Source organism: Amblyraja radiata, chromosome 31 (genome assembly GCF_010909765.2).
Source record: "Amblyraja radiata isolate CabotCenter1 chromosome 31, sAmbRad1.1.pri, whole genome shotgun sequence".
Classification (NCBI taxonomy): domain Eukaryota; kingdom Metazoa; phylum Chordata; class Chondrichthyes; order Rajiformes; family Rajidae; genus Amblyraja; species Amblyraja radiata.
The window spans coordinates 11,864,501-11,884,599 of record NC_045986.1 but is presented as its reverse complement, the minus strand read 5'-3'; the positions used below and the strand labels follow the sequence as shown (position 1 = coordinate 11,884,599).

Genomic DNA, 20,099 nt, shown 5'->3' with positions numbered 1-20,099 from the left:
ATCGTGCTGTGTTTTATGCTGGGCGTGTTACATTATGATAGTTTAGTCTTGCAATATTATCTATTTTATTAGCTTAGCATAATTTAAAAAAAAAAAAATTGAAATGTTAAAACTATTCTCTTCCCACCCCCAAGTCCATTCCTGCTGTAATGTATTGTAATAAGAAACGATCCAAGGTGGGTTAAAAGAAGTGCCTAAGAAATATTTGCACAACATGATTAATTTATAGAAAACAGATAATTTGTTAAACCATGAAAAGACACAAAATGCAGGAGTAAATCAGCGGGTCACGCAGTATCCCTTGGAGAATATGGACAGGTGAACATTTCAGGTTGGGACCCTTCTTCAGACAGTCTTTTCCTGTAAACCAGCATTGGCAGTCCCTTGTTTCAACACTTGTTAAACCATGTCTTTTATATTGGTTAAGATCACATTTACAGCTGTGCTAGATGGTGATATTAACTGTTCAGCAGTTAACTGGGATGGAATAATCTGATGACCTAAAACATTACACCTCTCCTCTCTCCACAGGGATTGACTATTTCCAACATTTTGTTCAGGATTCTGATTTCCCACATCTGCAACATTTTGTCTTTGTTCCTGAGATGTCCTACCTTCTTTGTTTTCCAAGATATTGGGTGCAAATCCACCTTCATCTCCAACGTTGATTGCATCCTGCCCATACTTGCTCTTGATAACATTCTTCAGGTTGTGGTACACCTCGGCCCCAATGCGCATTGCCTCCTTGAAGTTGGAGGCACCAATTGGCATGATCATGAACTCCTGCATGGCCAACTTGTTACCAGCATGAGAGCCCCCATTGATCACATTGAAAGCCTGCAGAGACATCCACAGAAATGATTAAACCGTGCATGCGGCAAATGATGCATTCATCACTAATGCATTGACAAAAATATCAGTTTTACAATTCACATTAATAGGTGAATATTTTATTTTTTGCCTTCACACAGTGCATTAAAACAATTTGTAATGCCAATTAGCTTGAATAAGACATTCCACAAATACATTGCTGTGTTTGCAAACATATATTGACCACACTGGAAGACATGGACAGGCAATGTTTCGGGTCGGGACCCGTCTTCAGACTGATTGTAGAGGGGGGAGCAAAGCGTGGAGGGCAGCACAAAGTCTAGAGGTGGGGGTGGGACACAACCTGTCTATCAAATGATTGGGGGTTACAGGTGAGGGGAGGCAGTTGGGTGGGCAAAGGGTAGAGATGAGAAGTGGTCAGAAAGGGTGTCAGATAATTGAAATCTAAAGCCAGACAGAGGGGGGGGGAGAGAGGTGGGAAGTGGAAACAGGCGGTGTAGTGGGAGAACACCAACCTGCAGCATTAGGGTGGGGCGCAAGGAAGAGGGGAAAAAAGAGGGGGGTGTTCAACATTAATACCTCTTCCCCCCCCCCACCCTCCCCTATGGCCCACTCTGCTCCGCACCCATTTCTCCCACTAGTTTACCCCCACCTCTTTTCCAGCTTTCTCCCACTTCGACAATCAGTCTGAGGGGTTCGGACTTGAACCATCACCTGTCCATGTTCTCCAGAGATGATGCCTGACCCAATGAGTTTCTCCACCATTTTTGTATTAATTTAAACCAGTATCTGCGTTCCTGGCTCCATTAACCACATTGAGTGGGTAAATCTCTACACCAAATTGCAAAATGAAATGAAATTGCCACAGTGCAATTGTAGCCACGAATCTCATGCTTTGGGCCATGTCACAAGCTAATGCCCGAAATGGAGGAAATCAAGACAATTTTTTCAATTTTGGGGAACACACCGTGATTGGGGTTGGTTGTGGCAGGTACTATCAACAATTATGATATCTAGACAATATATACCCGATGACATCGTCATTCACGGCTGTTCGGGAGGTTGGGGCTATCCTGAGGATTGCTGGCACCTCTGCCACAATCCACACTAACCAGGAGTGAGGGAGTCATCACCAGAGTGATCTATCAGCATCATCTTTCTTCCCTTTGTGAATATAGAGTGTTCAACCACAAAGATGGGAATTTCTATCATTTTGCATTTTCAATGGCGGTGACCTATGCTCCCAGCAGTAACGCAGCAACTCAAGTCCAATCTCGACTTGCCCCATCTACAGTGCTACAAGCCCCTTAGATCCAATTCTATGGGAATGGTGCACATTTATAACACAAGGCAACTATTCTTAACTGGCACGATTCCTTTAGGGTGAAAATAAAAGGGGAACCCTACAGTTAACACTGTCCTCAAATTAAGTGTATTAGCAATGTCCTTGAACGTAGCCCAAAGTTATCGATTTAGCAAATGGAGATCATATTTCAAGATTGATGGGAACAATTTGAGTTCTAATTGAAACAGTAGTAGTGTTTACTTTAGCCTGTGTAAATATGTGCCCAAGTAGGATGCATGCAGAGAGAGTTGCATTGGAAGATGGCCTCTGAGACTCCTGAACATGTTAATGGGTTGGAGCGATGGGGATTTGTAACATTAGACAAGATCTGGAGTTCTCAACATACAAGCACTTAGCACTGATTATCCTTTCAGCGGGCACAAAGGAAATCTGCCATTAGTAAATCATTAAGCAAAATCAAATCCAGCGTCCATTCTCAACCAATTACTTGCATAAAACGTATTCATTCATAGTCACTGGCAGGGTGAGCATTCATTGTGTATCACCATATGTCCCCCATAATAAGAGACAACAAGGTTAGAGTCATGGAGAGGCCAAACAAAGATGGGCTTCTAGCCATAATCTAACATTTTCTTCTGCAACCTTGGTGGGATTTCAACTCATGTCACAGTTACCAGTCCAGGTTCATGTTCATAAGTTATAGGAGCAGAATTAGGCCATTTGGCCCATCAAGTCTACTCCACCATTTAATCATGGCTGATCTGTCTTTCTCTCTCAGCCCCATTCTCCTGTCTTCTCCCCACAACCCCTGACACCCGTACTGATCAAGAATCTGCCAATCTGTGTCTTAAAAATACCCGATGACTTGGCCTCCACAATAGACTGTGGCAATAAATTCCACAGATTCACCACCCCCTGAAAGAAATTCCTTTTATTTTCAAAGGTCAAAGGTTGATTTATTGTCACATACACCTAGATGTAGTGACATTCTTTTTGCCAATGCAGCACATTAAAAAAGGAATACAAACATAACAATAATAAATAGCTTTAACATAAAAAACATCCCCCCACAATGGTTCCCATTATGGGGGAAGGCACAAAGTCCAGTCCCATCCCCAATGTCCACCCATAGTCGGGCCTATTGAGGCCTCCACAGTTGCCTCTACGGAGGCCCGATGTTCCAGGCCGTCCTTGCCGGGTGATGATGTTCCGGCGTCGGGAGAGTCCTCTCAGCGGCATGGGAACCCTGGAACGGCCGCCTCCCTACTCGAGACCGTGGCTTCCGGAGCCGACAAGGCCGCGCCGAATGGAGCTCAATTGGCGATCTCGTCGCGCGATCCCAGGCTCCCGATGTAAAGTTCAGCGCCGCCGCCCGCAGCTCCGCGATGTTTTTAACGCCAGTTCCAGCTCACCGGAGTTCCAGCGCGGCGACTCAGGCAAGGCACCGCCCGCCCCGCAATGGCGCTCCAGCGCTGCACCGCCGTCCTCAGACCCGCAGCTCCGCCGCCACCGCCGATGCCGAGGCTCCGGGCGGTCCCCTCGCTCCTCGGACCCGCAGCTCCGCAGCCGCCGCCGATGCCGAGGCTCCGGACGGCCCCGTCGCTCCTCGGACCCGCAGCTCCGCAGCCACCGCCGATGCCGATGCTCCGGGCGGTCCCCTCAGGAAATGCCGCTCCAGGTCCGCTGGTAGGCCGCGAGGACGGGTCGAAAGTGCAGCCCGGAGAAAAGCTGCATCTCCGACCAGGTAGGGACCCTGAAAATTAGTTTCCCCCTTCCCCCCCCCCCCACACATAAAAAAGCTAGAACTCCTTAAAAACAAAACACTAAACTAACTAAAAATAAGATACATTCTAAAGGTACATCTGCAGATGGTCTCCAGATATCAGGAATAAGTTAACCACAATATAATGAGGTGATAAAATTTGGCAATTTGGAAAGTAGACAATCATTTCTGATTCTAACTGGCTGGCTGCTGTGACATCATCTGCCAACGTTCCCAAACTGACTTTATTTTCCAAAACCGCCTTCCTCCTTAACATCCAACTCTCATATTAAGCTCCGATACCTCCCAGTGTAGCTCAGTGTCATAGCTTTGATGGATAGCTCCTGTAAATCTCCTTGGCGCTTTAATGGCGACAATTAACTTGTAGAAACAACAAACTGCAGAATCTGTTTCACAAAGAGGAATGCAAAGTGCTAGAGTAACTCAGCAGGTCAGACAGCATTCCTGGAGAACATTGAGAGGTGAGGTTTTGGGTAGGGGTCTTTCTTCACCTCTCCATGTTCTCCAACAATGTTGTTTGACCCGCTGTGTTACTCCGGCACTTTGTGTCCTTCACTAATTGACTTGTTGCACGACCAGTGATACATCCACTGTGGTACTCAGGACAAGTTAGAATCTAAGCAACGTTCGTGCCAAATTGAATTAAATGTCAAACAGTATTTGAAATTGAAAGGATGGAGCAATTTTACAGACCAGGACTGGATGGCACAGTGGCGCAGCGGTAGAGTTGCTGCCTTACAGTGCTTACTGCACCAGAGACCTGGGTTCAATCTTGGGTGCTGTCTGTACGGAGGTCGTACATTCTCCCCGTGGCTTGCGTGGGTTTTCTTTGAGAACTTTGATTTCCTCCCAAGATGTACATGTTTGTAGGTTAATTGGCTTGGTATAAATGTAAAAAAATCGTTCCTGGTGTGTGTAGGGTAGCGTTAATGTATGGGGATCGCTGGTCGGTGCGCCCGAATGGCTTGTTTCCGCGCTGTATCTCTAAACTTAAACTAAACTTTAATGAAACGAAAGCGTCTTTATTCCTCTGAAAGTAAACAAACCTTTCTAAATAGAAAAGGTCATGGGCCAAACATCTGTATAAGATCACGATCAAAATGCATGCACGAGTACAACAGGTAAAGGTAAAGGGAAAGGAAACATGGTTCAGAATATCATCTAGAGAAATTGCTGATTAAAAACAGTGTAAGTATCACAATTGAGCACACCTGAGGTCGAAGCTTACCGGAACAGGAAGGATAACCTGCGTATTGCCTGCTAGATGGGAAATGTGGCGATAGAGGGGGACCCCTTTCTCTGCCGCACCTGCCTTGCACACAGCCAGTGAAATGCCCAGAATGGCATTGGCACCAAATTTAGCTGAAAAATGCAAACAAACGCAAAAGACATCATCACAAATACTATGAAATTAGGTCATATCATTTCAATGCAATTTATTATTGATCAATTAAAGGCTTCCTCCCCTTCACTGATCCAGCTGACTGCACTGTGCAGCGATCCATGACTTGGTCAAGTCATGGGTTGTTTACATCAGAGAAACCAGCCCTGGAGGAACGGGCTACAGCTGTTTAAACCCAACGACACAAGTGCTGGAGTAACTCAGCGGGTCAGGCAGCATCTCTGGGGAACATGGATAAGCAATGTTTTGGGTCAGGACTCTTTTCTGTGTCAACATATAGTTGCTAAAACTAGGTTTCAAGATCAAAGTAGAACTCAAGTCAGTGGGACTTGCCACTTCTGACTGCTGCTTCTGTCTGCCATCACAAGGTGAGCGAGTGGGGGAAATATCATGAGAGGCATTCGCCCTGGTCAAATAAATCATTCTTACTCATTATCCAAGGCAGGATGGAGGAATGGTGCATTTATGAAATTATAACACGATAATGAGTTGGATCATAGATAATAGGTGCAGGAGTAGGCCATTCGGCCCTTCGAGCCAGCAGCGCCATTCAATATGATCATGGCTGATCATCCAAAATCAGTACCCTTTACCTGCTTTCTCCCCCATGTTCCATTAGCCCCAAGAGCTAAATCTAACTCTTTCTTGAAAACATCCAGTGAATTGGCCTCCACTTCCTTCTGTGGCAGAGAATTCCACAGGTTCACAACTCTCTGGGTGAAAACGTTTTTCCTCATCTCAGCCCTAAATGGCCTACCCCTTATCCTTAAACTGTGACCCCTGGTTCGGGACTCCCCCAACATGGGGAACATTTTTCCTGCATCTAGCCTGTCCAATCCCTTAAGAATTTTATGTTTCTATAAGATATCCTCTCATCCTTCTAAATTCCAGTGAATATATGCCCAGCCAACCCATTCTTTCATTATACGTCAGTCCTGCCATCCCGGGAATTAACCTGGAGAACATAAGCTGCACTCCCTGAATAGCAAGTATGTCCTTCCTCAAATAAGGAGACCAAAACAGCACACAATGCTCCAGGTGCGATCTCACCAGGGCCATGTACAACTGCAGTAGGATCTCCTTGCTCCTGAACTCAAATCCTCTCGCAATGAAGGCCAACATGCCATTAGCTTTCTTCACTGCCTGCTGTATCTGCATGCTTACGTTAGTGACTGATGTACAAGGACACCCAGGTCGCGTTGCACCTCCCCTTTTACTAATCTGGCACAATTCAGATAATAATCTGCCTTCCTGTCCTTGCCACCAAAGTGGATAACCTCACACTTATCCACATTATACTGCACCTGCCATGCATCTGCCCACTCACTCAACCCATCCAATTCACCCTGCAGCTTCATAGCATCCTCCTCGCAACTCACTCTGCCACCCAGCTTTGTGTCATCGCAAACTTGGAGATGTTACATTTAATTCCCTGGTCTAAATGATTAATCCACTAGATATGGACACCAATTATTAGGGATTACTGGTTTACCTGGAGAATAGCCTGAACTAAGACCATAAGACAGAGCAGCAGAATTAGACCATACGGCCCTTCGAGTCTGCTCCGCCATTCGATCATGGCTGATCTAATTTTCCCTATCAATCCCCTTCTACTGTCTTTTCCCCGTAACCTTTGATGCCCTTACTGATCGAGAACACACCAATCTCCGCTTTATAAGTTCTCAAAAGACTTGGACTGGCCGCCTATGGTATTGAATTCCACAAATTCACCACCTTCTGGCTAAGGAAATGCCCCCCTCGTCTCCATTCTAAAGATACATCATTTTATTCTAGTTGGATACATTTAAAACTATAATCACATGGGCAAGCAAACAGCACCAACCATGCAGAAAAAAAAAGTAGTGCTTCTCTCATGCTCGATCTCTGAGTCACCAGGAGAAGATCATGCATGAATTTAGGACCATTTTCCATTTACAAAGCTCCGAGAGGAAAATGCAAAATTCAGATTTAATTATTGCCACCGTCACCTCCACAACTTGAGGATCTCTGGAGAACATGGGCAGGTGACGGGTAGGTATTGAGTTTCACTGTCTGTATAACATGTTTTCACCCACCCCATAGCCAATAATAGACCATTGTGGTCTCCACATTTCCTTGATCATCTTTACTTTTTGACATCTATACGTCTCGTTTCCCATTCCCCTGACTCTGAGTCTGAAGAAGGGTCTTGACCCGAAACGTCACCTATTCCCTTTCTCCAGAAATGCTGCCCGACCAGCTGAGATACTCCAGCTTTATTGTCTACCAATGGATAGATGACGTTTTTGGACAGGACCCTTCTACAGACTGTCATTGTTTCAGTTCAAATCCAGAGCATATAACAAAGAAACACTTGACACTACCTGGATAGGGTACTGGAAAGTGAGCCCTTTGAAAATTCCTGGCAATACCAGGATTTTATTAAGGGGAAAAACAAAATTGTTCTGGCCCGTCTTGTGCAGAGGGCCATCTGCCACTAAGGCCAGTGGGATGGAGCCACGTCAGGCAAGCTCAATGGCAGCTGAAGGCAGACAAGCCAAGCAGGGAATTAAGATGCCCTCGAGAGTGTTCACCCCGGGGCATCCTGGAAAGGTCTGATCACACCTGGAGAATGCACACCTACATTTGTTCTCAGTGCCGTCCATATCCAGCATCAGCTTGTCGATCTTCTCCTGCTCACAAACATTTAGATTCTGTGTGGAGATGCAAAAAAGTATGAGACAATAGGCAATATCTCTTTTAGTTTAGTTTAGAGGTACAGCATGGAAACAGGCCATTCGACCCACTGAGTTGAGTACCCGTTCACACTAGTTCTATGTTATCCGACTAGGGATAATTTTACAAAAACTAATTAACCTACACACCCATACGTTTTGAAGCTGATCTTTTCAAAAAAATATTTATATTTAAAAAAATGTAATAAGCACTGTATTCACTTACAATTCACTGCATTAAGGGCGGCACAACTAGTAGAGCTGCCGCCTCACAGTGCCAAAAACCCGGGCTTGATCCCGATCTCTGGTTCCATCTGTGTGGAGTTTGCACGTTCTTTTGATTTGTTTGCAGGGTGCTCACGTCCCCCTGTGGGTTTGTAGGTTAATTGGCCCTCTGTAAATCGCCCCTAGTGTGCAGGGAGTGGATGCGAAAGTGGGATAACATAGAGCTAGTGTGAACAGGAGGTTGATGATCAGCGTGGACTCGGTGTGCTGAAGGGCCTGTTTCCATGCTGTCATCTTTCACTCAATCTCAGTTTACACACAGACAACTTTTGATATTTAAATTAATATTAAATTTGCTGTGGGTTTGAAATGTTGAAATGTGAAATGGATTACAGCTCTCAGGAGGGAAGAGAGCAGTGACACGATACACGATACTTGCAACAACGGTACAGCTCCTCAGGAAATGCAGTCATTTATTTATCAGATTCCATTTCCAAGACATGAATGGCCAGATTTTAATGCATATCCCTAACTGATTGAGGATTGAATATTGGTTAGAATACTGAAGATAAGGCTTTATAATGTCATTTCGGGCCACTTAAGGCACATTAAATGATCCAGAAATATTATTGCTACAGTGGTGAGGGTAGTGGAAATGAACAATGGGTGTGACCAGACACTCACACAAGTGCCAGGATTCAAGGGTCTGGGCTATTTAAAAAAAAAAAAATTTTTTTCAAAATAGTAATGATCAAAGACTACCTATATTGGTAATTTACAAACACAGTTATCTAATAAAAGTATCGCCATCTTTATCAATAATACACTCGACCTCCCATGGCAACCAACGTTCATGGAAGGTCTCCAGAGTCCCCGTGGACACCGCGTGTTCCCTCTCCAATGACACGCGAGCACGGACGTAGGCCCGGAAGAGAGGGGCAGGTGGTCGACTCTGGTGTGACCATCGGCTACCCGCTGCCTGGACCTGCGAATGGCCATCTTGGCCAGGCCCAGGAGCAAACCGACAGGTAGAATTTTCCAGGAGCTCCGTTATCCTTCCCACACACCAAAGACGTACAAGTTTGTATTGGCTTGGTAAAATTGTAAATTCTCCCTAGCATGTGTGGGATAGTGTTAGTGTGTGGGGATGGCTGGTTATTGTGGACTCGGTGGGCTGAAGTGCCTGTTTCTGCGCAGTATCTCTAAACTAAACATTACATTAATAGAATTCTGCGATACAGGTCTACAGTCTTACCCAAGATCTAGATCTATCAAATCACTGCAGTTCACAACAACTACCACCAGCATTCATGTGGATCTCATCTCTGTCTCACATATTTATCTAGTACTTACCAGCAAAGAATAGAAAAGCAAAGAATTTGCCACTCATGCAAATATTTGTGATTGTATCCGGATTTTTTCCCGCAGTCAGGCAACAAATTAGAATGAGAGGAACATGCATTCCAGATGAATTAATGCGCACTGCAGACTACACACAAATGAAGAACCAACTCAAGCATACCAAGTAGTTATAATATTAATTAAGCAGCCACACAAGCAAAATGAAAAGAATTATGATGGATGAAAAGAATCACATTTATTAACCTGAGTGCAGCAGCAGCTTTACTACAATGCTGGCGATCCCACACAAATACATGGTTCTTAATTAAACACCACCAAATTGATTTTTCCAACTAAAAGTAATTTGGTTTTAAAATGGAAATAACAGTAGTACACAAGCATAAGTCTCCGCACAGGTCTATTAATGTCAGCAGACAAGAGGCTGGAGAATTACAGATATTAACCATTAGGGAGAGAAGTTCATTAAAAGGAAACCGTAACATGGACACATAAACACTCTTGTCATTTCAACCAAATAATTGCTATCCTGTAGAATTAAAAGCAAACTGCCACGGCAATAAAGTTTGGATGCAAACTAAGATTGTGATAAATCCTGATTGATTGCTTTTGTTCCTACACTGATTGAACGCAGAATGAGTAAAGCAATTTGCTTGAAGCAAATGAGTGAGAAATAAATCTTTCTACTTCAATTTTTTCTGCTGCTCCATTCCCATTGTCATGCACATTAGTATCAATTTTACAGGAAGTTCACATTGTCTGAAATGGTGAAAGAACTGCAGATGCTGGTTTATACCAAAGATAGATACAAAGTGCTGGAGTAACTCAGCAGGATCTCTGAAGAAAAAGGCCGGGTTACGTTTCGCATCTGAAGAAGGGTCCCAGCCCGAAACATCACCTGTCCTGTTTTCTCCTGAGATGCTGCGTGACCCGCTGAGTTACTCCAGCACTTTGCGCCTATCTATTTTCTGAAATGGTTATCGTTTTAGGAAAACTTTTAGTAAAAAAGTAAAGCTTTGATGTGCATATTTCCAGCCTGTTCAAGCCTCTGCGGGACTTGATCCTGTGACTTCCTGACTCAAAAAACAAACTGCAGGAAGAACTCAGTGGGTCAGGCAGCATCTACGGAGGGAAATGGCCTAACAACGTTTTGGGGTCAGAAGCCTTCTTCAGATCCCAAGTGCTGCCCATCCTGTTCCCTCCTCAGATGCTGCCTAATCCACTGAGTTCCTCCAGCAGTCTTTTTTTTTTTTTACAAGGTTCCAGCATCTGCAGTCTCTCATATCTCTGCCTTCCGATTCAACAAGGAAATCACCAAACAGAGCCACAGCCCCATTGTGGACAATACACAGCATCAGACTAGACTCCCTTAAATAATAATCTTAACGTTTCTAACTGTGCTGCTTTGACTAGACTAGAAAATAAAACAATTTGCAATTACCACTTCAAAGGTGTGTAGCATCCATGGCATGTTTGTAATTCAACCATTTGGTGTAATCAGTTTGGCATGGTCACCTCTGGAGACAGGGTATTTATTCCTCCCATCTCTAGGGCCCGAGGCACAAAGTCAAAAGGCCAGTTTCCCGCAACATGTGCTGTAGGAACTTCTGTCTTGAACCTATCTGTTGGCAGATGCATGTTGCCCAGATGGACATGATCTTGCAGGAGATCGAGCAATGAAGCCAATTCCGCTCAACAGCAATGGGCACCGATCTGGAGGCCATTTTACACCATAATTCTGAAATACCCGCCCATTTTGGACACCAACACATTCAACAGAGCACATCAAGGTTAACACACACGTACCTTCTTCAAAAGCGCAGGTGCAATTATTGAATTGATGTTATCAACAGCTTTTGTAACACCTGGAATAAACAAGCAAATTAATAATAGTTCAAGCCCACACACGTGCTTTACAGGCAGTAGTGGACCATCTGCTGGGATTGTTACTGGACAGGTGTCCAATTTTAATTTGGTTTGATGTTATCAGTAGACGAAGTGGGAAAGAGTGGGTCAGGAAAGATGAATCAACAGATGCCTGCTTCAAGTGTTAGTTTGCAAACCTGCATGCTCAGTAAATCAACCCACAGGTGCGCTAGTTACCTGACTACACAAAGCAGGTCCAAGAAATTCATTAATATACTTAACAGGCCTCGACACACCTGGCAGAAGAAGTGAAAATGAAGCACAAATGAACATAAAACAATGTAAAATAAATCGGAGCATAAAACCAAAATGCACAGCACCAGTCAAAACTTTAAAAAAAAACATTTCAAGAGTCACTCTTGTACAAATTGAAAAAATAGGTGTAAATCTAAGTTTATCCCTTTACTTTGCATATGAATACAAAACCTCTCACTATTTGTAGGTCCATTGGTCTCTAAATTGTCTCTAGAGTGTAGGGAGTGGATACAAAAATGGGATAACAGAATTAAGGGCCTGTCCCACTGTACGAGGTAATTCAAGAGTTCTCCCGAGTTTTCCCCTGATTCGAACTCGGAGAATGTCCGTAGCAGGTCTGTAGTTCGTGGATGTCTCGTAGCGGCTCGTACCAGTAAAAAGTATCAATTTTGTTCATCGGGAGAACTCTTGAATTACCTCGTGCAGTGGGACAGTGTGAACGGATGATCGATGGTTGGTGTGGACTCAGGGCCCGTATCCATGGTGTAACTTTCAATCAAAAAACATTACGCCTAATAACTGAGTCCTTTGGCCATGAACGTTTTCTAAAGCCTTGCAGTGCTCTCTGCAGATGATTACATTGCAGCCAACTAAATCCAATAGAAGATACAAAGTGCTGGAGCAACTCAGTGGGCCAGGCAGCACCTCTGGAGAAAAAGGATGGGTGATGTTTTGGGTCAGGACCAACACAAAGTGCTGGAGTAACTCAGCGGAAATCCAATGGAAACTCATCTTGCGATATGGGTTGCAATACTTCCGGTGGGATTGATGGCACCTCGTCTACATTCCTGCTGCCAGACAGAACAATACTCTCCAGTATAGCTACTGCACTGAAAAGTGTTGGCAAGAAGATAGTGTGCTTGATCGATTCTGATAACAGTTTTACTTTAAAGTTGAGTTGATAAATTAAAGTGTGTATTAGCACTTCAAGGGAGGCATAATGTCGTAGCTGATAGAGTTGCTGCCTCACAACGTCAAAGACCCTGTCTGTTTATGTGGAGTTTGCACATTCTCCCTGCAACCGCATAGATTTATTCTGCATGCTCTGGTTTACTCCCACACCCCAAAGATGTGTAGGTTGGAGGTTTACTGCCCTCTGTAAATTGCCCCTCATGTGGCGGGAGTGGATGTGAAAGTGGGATAACACAGAACTGATGTGAGCGGGTGATCGACGGTCGGTGTGGACTTGATGGACCGAAGGGCCTGTTTCCACGCTGTATCTTTCAATCACTTCACTCAGAGCTGTCACAGACTCTAGAGAAAGAACGTGACAAATGCTCCAGTTGAAGCAAATGTCAATGGCAGGGCGTCTCCTGGCATCTGACCTCTCGGCCCATCAACCCGTTTGAAGTACTATGCACAGAGAGCTGTTGTCAATGCTTAGTGTACGAGTGATGTATAGAGGCAGCCCCCCGTTACTAAACTAGTGCCTCCACTCGAGCAGCAATCTAAACATTTGGCAGATCCCTGGTCGGAATATTAGCATTCTGTCAACAGCAGAGAGAGATGTGCCAGTGCAGTAAAGAGAATCTAACACTGCAAGCACACAGCTCACTAATGATAAATTGGCTGCCATCAGCACCCAACACGATTGCCAGCAGATATTTGCTTTAAAAAGACTTGTGTTTATGCAAAAAAAAATTAAAATCGCAAAGCAGCACCGTGTTACGCACTGTGTGATATTGCCCTAAATGCACGTAATTTGGAACAACATTCAGCGCGCGTTACACAAGTGATAAATTACTGCTGATCTCCTGCGTTGAGGCTGCAAGCAGAAGCTGCCAACTGTAAATGACACTGTCAAAGTAAGCCAATTAAATAGACAGCTTTGCGAAGAGCAAATCCCAAGCAGGGCTCATCCTGAGCATATCATGAGCTGCCATTTTGTGGCATTTCTCACGTCCCCAAGTAGTTGTGATGTTGGCACAGCGTAAAAGAAGCATCTATGAGAATTCAAAAACAGTGATCTAAGCTTCTTTTTGACTGCAACCAATCCAATGGTCCTTCATCTCTGGACTCAAGAAGCTAAGAATTTCTGTACATCTGTTTTAACCTCTAGAACTGGAAACCCTATACTCCTTTTAACTGCAACTAATCCATTCATCCTTCATTTCTAGACTCAGAGGCTAACAAATTTCTATACATCTGTTTCAACCTTTAATGGAATTGGGAGCCTTATGCACTTTTTTGGTTGTAACCAATCCAATCATCCTTCATCTCTGGAATCGGAAGCTAAGAATTTGTATCCATCTATTTTAACCTCAAGTGGAATGCATCTCTGGATATTTTATTTGGACACCTGCAATTTGCTGTATAAGCTGACAGCTTTACTCCATCCATGTGTCAATTTCCCCAACTAACCAGCCTTAAAATGGTTGGGAGCCAAAGAGAACAGAGCCTCTATCTAATCATGACTAAAACATTAGCTACGAGGTAAAGATTGGATCATCTAGGGTTATTTTCCGTGGAACAGGCGCAGTAGAAGGGAGACAAAAGTGCTGGAGAAACTCAGCGGGTGCAGCAGCATCTATGGAGCGAAGGAAATAGGCCGAAACCCTTCTTCAGACAGTAGAAAGGAAATTTAATCAAGGAGTTATAAGTGTGCGTTCTGGGGTAGAGTAGACCAATTTCTGCAACAACAGAAAAACAGGAACATGGAGCTAATGTTTTGGGTAGGGAATTTAGAAGGGACTTTTTTTTACTCGGATTATGTTGGAGACCTGGAACTGCTTGTCAGACACAGAAAATTGCATTTTTTTAAATTAAATCCTAGGGTAGACTGAAGCATTGTAATCTACAAGACTAAAATTCCAGAGTTGGGATGTGGGAGTAGGTTGGAAAAGGTATTTTGGACGTGTGGGCACAATGGACTGAAAAACCCATCTCTTTGCTGTGAACTTCTACGATTTCATGACAGAGGTAATAATTAAAAATTCAGATCCAATGTGTATGCGTCACACAAATACAAAATTGATTAATCGTTTGAAGAAAAAGACCGCAAAATAGAAATGTGACTTAAAATGTAGACAGTGAAGCCAATACACTTGCCTTTGCCCAAGTATCGTGTCTTGTCTCCATCTCTAAGTTCTAATGCTTCATAGATGCCAGTGGAGGCACCGCTGGGAACAGCTGCTCTGAACATTCCTGTAAATCAAATATTTTAAAAAGTGTTAACTGAGAAATATAATGGGGCACAAAAACTAAAACGGGCATTTTAAGACGCAGCAAATTTTATACAATCTCTTGCTTGAATGTTGTGGGTGGCACGGTGGTGCAGCGGTAGAGTTGTTGCCTTTCAGCGCCGGAGACCCGGGTTTGATCCCGACTACGGGTGCTCTCTGTACGGAGTTTGTACGTTCTCCCCGTGAGTTTTCTCCGAGATCTTCGGTTTCCTCCCACACTCCAAAGACGTACAGGCATGTAGGTTAATTTGCTTGGTGCTTGTGTAAATTGGCCCTAGTGTGTGTAGGATAGTGTTAATGTATGGGGGTCGCTGGTCGGCACAGACTCGGTGATCCAAAGGGCCTGTTTCTGCGCGCTGTATCTCTAAACTAAACTAGAATGAATATTTCCTAACAAAATAAGTTTAGTTTAGTTTAGAGATACAGCATTGAAACAGCCCTTCGGGCCCACGGAATCCGCACCGACCAGCGATCCCCGCACATTAACACTACCTTACACACACTAGGGACAATTTTACATTTACACCAAGCCAATTAACCTACTGGCCTGTACGTCTTTGGAATGTGGGAGGATGCTGGAGATCTCAGAGAAAACCCACATAGGTCACAGGGAGAACGTTCAAACTCCGTACAGACAGCACCCGTAAGCAGGATTGAACCCAGGTCTCCGGCGCTGTAAGGCAGAAGCTCTACCGATACACCACCATGCCGCCCTGAAGTTATGGAACCATGAAGTTATGAAATTTCAATACAATTCATTGCCAGCAAAGCATTTTGAGGCATCCTGGACTTAAGATGCTAAATCAACACCAGTATTCCAGTCCAAAGAATGATCCTGACCCGAAACATCACCTAACTACATTCTCCAGAGATGCCACCTGACCTGGTGAGGCATTCTGGCACTTTTTTCACCTGTATTTCCTTGAGAAGGTTCTTCAAGTACTTGAAAGGCTGTTATATTGAGACCATAGAACAGTACAGCACAGGAACAGGCCCTTTGATGCCAAGATAAACTAATCTCCTCTGCCTGCACGTGATCCATATCCCTCCATATCCATGTGCCTATCAAAAAGCCTCTTAAATGCCTCTATCGTATGTGCCTCCACCACCACCATCCCTGGCGTCGAGTTCCATGCACTCATTATCCTCTGGAATTTATCCTCTGCATATATCCTTTAAACTTTGCCCTCTCACCTTAAAGTTATGCCCTTTAGTATTTGATATTACCACCCTGAGAAAAACGGCTGTCACTGCCTACTGTACCTGTGCCTGTTATAATTTTATATACCTATCGGGTGTCCCACAGCCTCCTACGTGCCTGAGAAAACAATCTGTTCATCCAACCTCTCCTTATAGCTAATAGCCTCGAATCAAAACAGCAATCTGGTAAACCCCTTCTGCACTCTCTGCAAAGCCTCAACATAATGGGGCAAATCCGAAATGCATATCGTACTCCAAATGCGGCCTAACCAAAATCCTATACAGCTGGAACATGACTTCATGCTCTTGTATTCAATGCCCTGGTCAATGAACGCACGCATACCGTACGCTCTCTTTACCACTCTAATCTACTTGTGTTGCCATTTTCAGAGAGTTATTTTCATTTATTATTGTCACGTGTGCCGAGGTATGGTGAAAAGCTTTTTGCTGCATGCTATCCAGCCAGCGAAACGACTATACAGGATTACAATCAAGCTGTCCAGTGTACAGATATGGGATAAAGGGAATAATGTTTAGTGCAAGATAAAGTCCAGTAAAGTCTGATTAAAGATTGTTCAAATATCTCCAATGAGGTAGATGGGATGTCAGGATAGCTCTCTAGTTGCTGAGGGGATGGTTCGGAGAGCTATGGACTTGGACTTAGACCCCTCTGTGCTTCAATGCCAGTTTATTTATGCTGTAACGCTGTATGTGTTATCTTTTACCACTGCAGGGTTTCTTGTATCAACCTCTCATTTGCTCCACTGGGGGTATATACAATGTTTTGCAAAATTAATAACATGCAAATTTTATCATTAAACTATCAAAACCACCATTAATTTAAAACTATTTAAATGCACCAATGTTGCTTCCAAACTTCCCGCAAAGCAATACAACGATTTGAAGAGTTTGAGAGATTTGAAAGTTTACAATGACAGGCAACACTTTACAAAGCTAAAGCCCACCGTGTAGTATGGGTGTCACAACCCTGTCGGTCACTGCTCCTCAAGTGCACACCCTAGTGGTGATACGCAATGGTCAGGGACTCTTTGTATCTCGCCCTTTCAGAACCCTACCACTCCAGACATGCACCCTGAAATAATACGACAAATTGGTGGGAAAAAGTGGACATTACTGCAAACGTACTTAATATTCAGAAACCGAAGATAAGACACCAAATGCTGGAGTAACTCAGCAGGACAGGCAGCATCTCTGGAGAGAAGGAATGGGTGACGTATCAGGTCAGGAAGTGAAGAAGGGTCTCGACCCGATACGTCACCCATTCCTTCTCTCCAGAAATGGTGCCCGTCCCACCGAGTTACTCCAGCATTTTGTGTCTATCTTCGGTTTAAACCAGCATCTGCAGTTCCTTCCTACACTAATATTCAAAAAACACTCAAATATCAGAACACATTTCATGCTTGCCTTCTCAGCAATTTGTAGATCAAGGAATTGCCTCCAGGAGAATCGGCATGTCACTAAATACTCTATCAAACATCTGTCGGTGTTTGGCGGGGAGCACACTGACAGGTTGTATCACAGCCTGGTCTGCAGTTCCAAAGCTCAAGAGCGAAGGAGGCTGCAGAAAGCGGTGGACATTGTCTGGCCCATCATGGGTACCGACCTTCGCACCAAGAAAGGAATCTAGAGGAAGCTCTGCCTCAAGGAGGCAACTAATATCAAATACTCACCCCACCCTTGCAACGTTCTTATATCACCTCTACCATTGGGAAGATGGTACAGGAGCCCGAGGATTGAAACTTCAAGTTTGTGAAACTTCTTCCTTTCAACCACAAGACTTTTGAACCGCGTTGCACAACTTATGCCACAACCTCAGTACTGAACTGCTATGGAATTTGTTCTGCTGAGGTTGCACTAAGTAACTTGGCTTGCACTGTCATGGTCTGATTTACATAGAATAAAGGATGCATTGAATGTGTAGGAAGGAACTGCAGATGCTGGTTTAAACGGAAGATCGACACAAAAAGCTGGAGTAACTCAGCGGGAAAAGGAAATAAGTGACGTTTTAGGTCGAGACTGATAAGGCTGAATGATGTTAAAAATATAAAAAATATATTAAATGGATTCCTGGGCTAGATTACACTTATATTTAGTCTCAAAGCAGGCTTTTCTCCTGTAGATTGATACAGAAAGACAAGCCCAGGCTTGCCTCAGGTTGCTATGTATCGAGATAATGACCGATGACTTTGAAATGCGTCTACCAATTGATGAGGGAGGAAGCCCAGATTAATCCCAGTGAGGGATATTGAGACAATGTCCGATGCCTTTGATGCAACTACCTTTTACCAAATGACAGGATGCCTTTGATATGCAACTGATGATTGACAAAAGACAAACCCAGACGCATCCTGTAGTAATGTGCATTTACTGGACCTCTGACCATGACTAATGTCTTTTGGATGTGCTTTGGTGACAAAAGAACAGTATAAAATACCATGTAATTCTGTGTTCAGGGAAGTGGAGAGAGGACAGCCAAGTGTCCGTGTTGCTCACTTGGCTGGGGTTTTCCTTGCCACTTCCATCGGTCGATAATTAGTAAAGTTTGAATTGGTCTACCAAACCGTATTGTGAGCAAATTGGTCTACCAAACCGTATTGTTTATTAAGAAGTGAACCAGTTTGTTTAATTATAAGTCAACATTTTTCAAGACCCTTCTTCATACATAGGCGAAAGGGAAATGAGAGATATAGACGGGGATATAGAGAAATATAGAACAAATGAATGAAAGATATGCACAAAAGTAACAATGATAAAGGAAACAGTCCATTGTTAGCTATGGGCTAGAGGAGAATGAGTTAGATAGTGAGACTCAACAAGTTGACTTTGAAGCTAGTACGACTTGGGACAGGGGAATGATGGAGGGAGACAGGTGATGCAAGGGTTACTTTTGATATTGCTATTGAATATTCGTTTGTTATATTGTTGCATTAATGTGACCGTATGAATGTAAGTTTCATTGTTCCAGTCCCAGCGCATATGAAAATTAGACAATCGTGACTCGAATTTTGGTTCACTATATACAATAATATTTTCTGCCTCCATAGATTTTCCTTTATTCTTTATATGAAAATGCTATTTTTACAGTCTACCTGATCTCCCTGTTGTTAAACACTTAACTCCCCCTCCCATTCGCACACTGACCTTTCTGTCCTGGGCCTCCTCCATTGTCAGAGTGAGGTCCAGCACAATTGGAGGGATAACTACTTCATATTTCGCTTGGGCTGTTTACACCCTAGCAATATGAATATTGACTTCTCCAACTTCAAGTAACCCTTGCTTTCCCTCTCTCTCCATCCCTCCCCCATCCCAGTTCTCCGACTACTCTGACTGTTATCATTTACATTTTATCTGTTTGCTTTGTTGTTACCTTCTTCTTGCTAACATTGATCTATTCCTTTGGGAAAATGAGACCACATTTTCCTGGGACATTCCTAGCCTTGGAATATTGAACCAGTCTCCAGAGTAAGAGTCTGTGACATTTGGGGGGAGGGGCGGGGTCAGGACTAACAGGATGTTGGAGCGAAGAGATTGCAGACCAGCAATGCAACATTGAAGCCTAACGGGGCAAGGAATCTCCCAGGTAAATGGGGTTTCACTATCTCAAGGGTGGTCCAAATGGAGAGTGGCACAGGAAATGTTGTTATCCTGGTAACTATGTTAGTTGTGTGACTATGAATAGCCCAGATTAAATTTAGGCATGTAGGAAAACAATCTGGAAACAGTGACACAAGAGGCTGCAGATGCTGGATTCTTAAGTAGAACACAAAGTGGTGGAAGAACTCAGGTCAGGCGTCTGCGGAGGGAATGACAGATGATATTTGGTATCAGAATCCTTCTTCAGACTGATGGGGAGAAAGCTGGAAAAAAGAGCTTGGCAAGTGTTGGAAGGATACAG

At 43.8% G+C, this 20,099-nt stretch overlaps 1 protein-coding gene across 2 annotated transcripts in view; it reads right to left on the bottom strand.

Moving 5' to 3' along the window:
• eno1 (enolase 1) overlaps window positions 1–20,099 on the bottom strand; it is a 55,298-nt gene that overhangs the window by 16,177 nt on the left and 19,022 nt on the right. Inside the window, exons 3-7 of one of the 2 annotated variants that reach the window (XM_033048511.1) lie at window positions 14,850–14,945; window positions 11,427–11,485; window positions 7,946–8,015; window positions 5,149–5,282; window positions 615–837 (exon numbers count right to left, since the gene is read on the bottom strand). In XM_033048511.1, coding sequence (XP_032904402.1) covers window positions 615–837; window positions 5,149–5,282; window positions 7,946–8,015; window positions 11,427–11,485; window positions 14,850–14,945 — 582 coding nt within the window. Of the gene's footprint in view, window positions 1–614; window positions 838–5,148; window positions 5,283–7,945; window positions 8,016–11,426; window positions 11,486–11,723; window positions 11,783–14,849; window positions 14,946–20,099 lie in introns of both variants that reach the window. The other variant, XM_033048512.1, reaches the window with a different exon arrangement.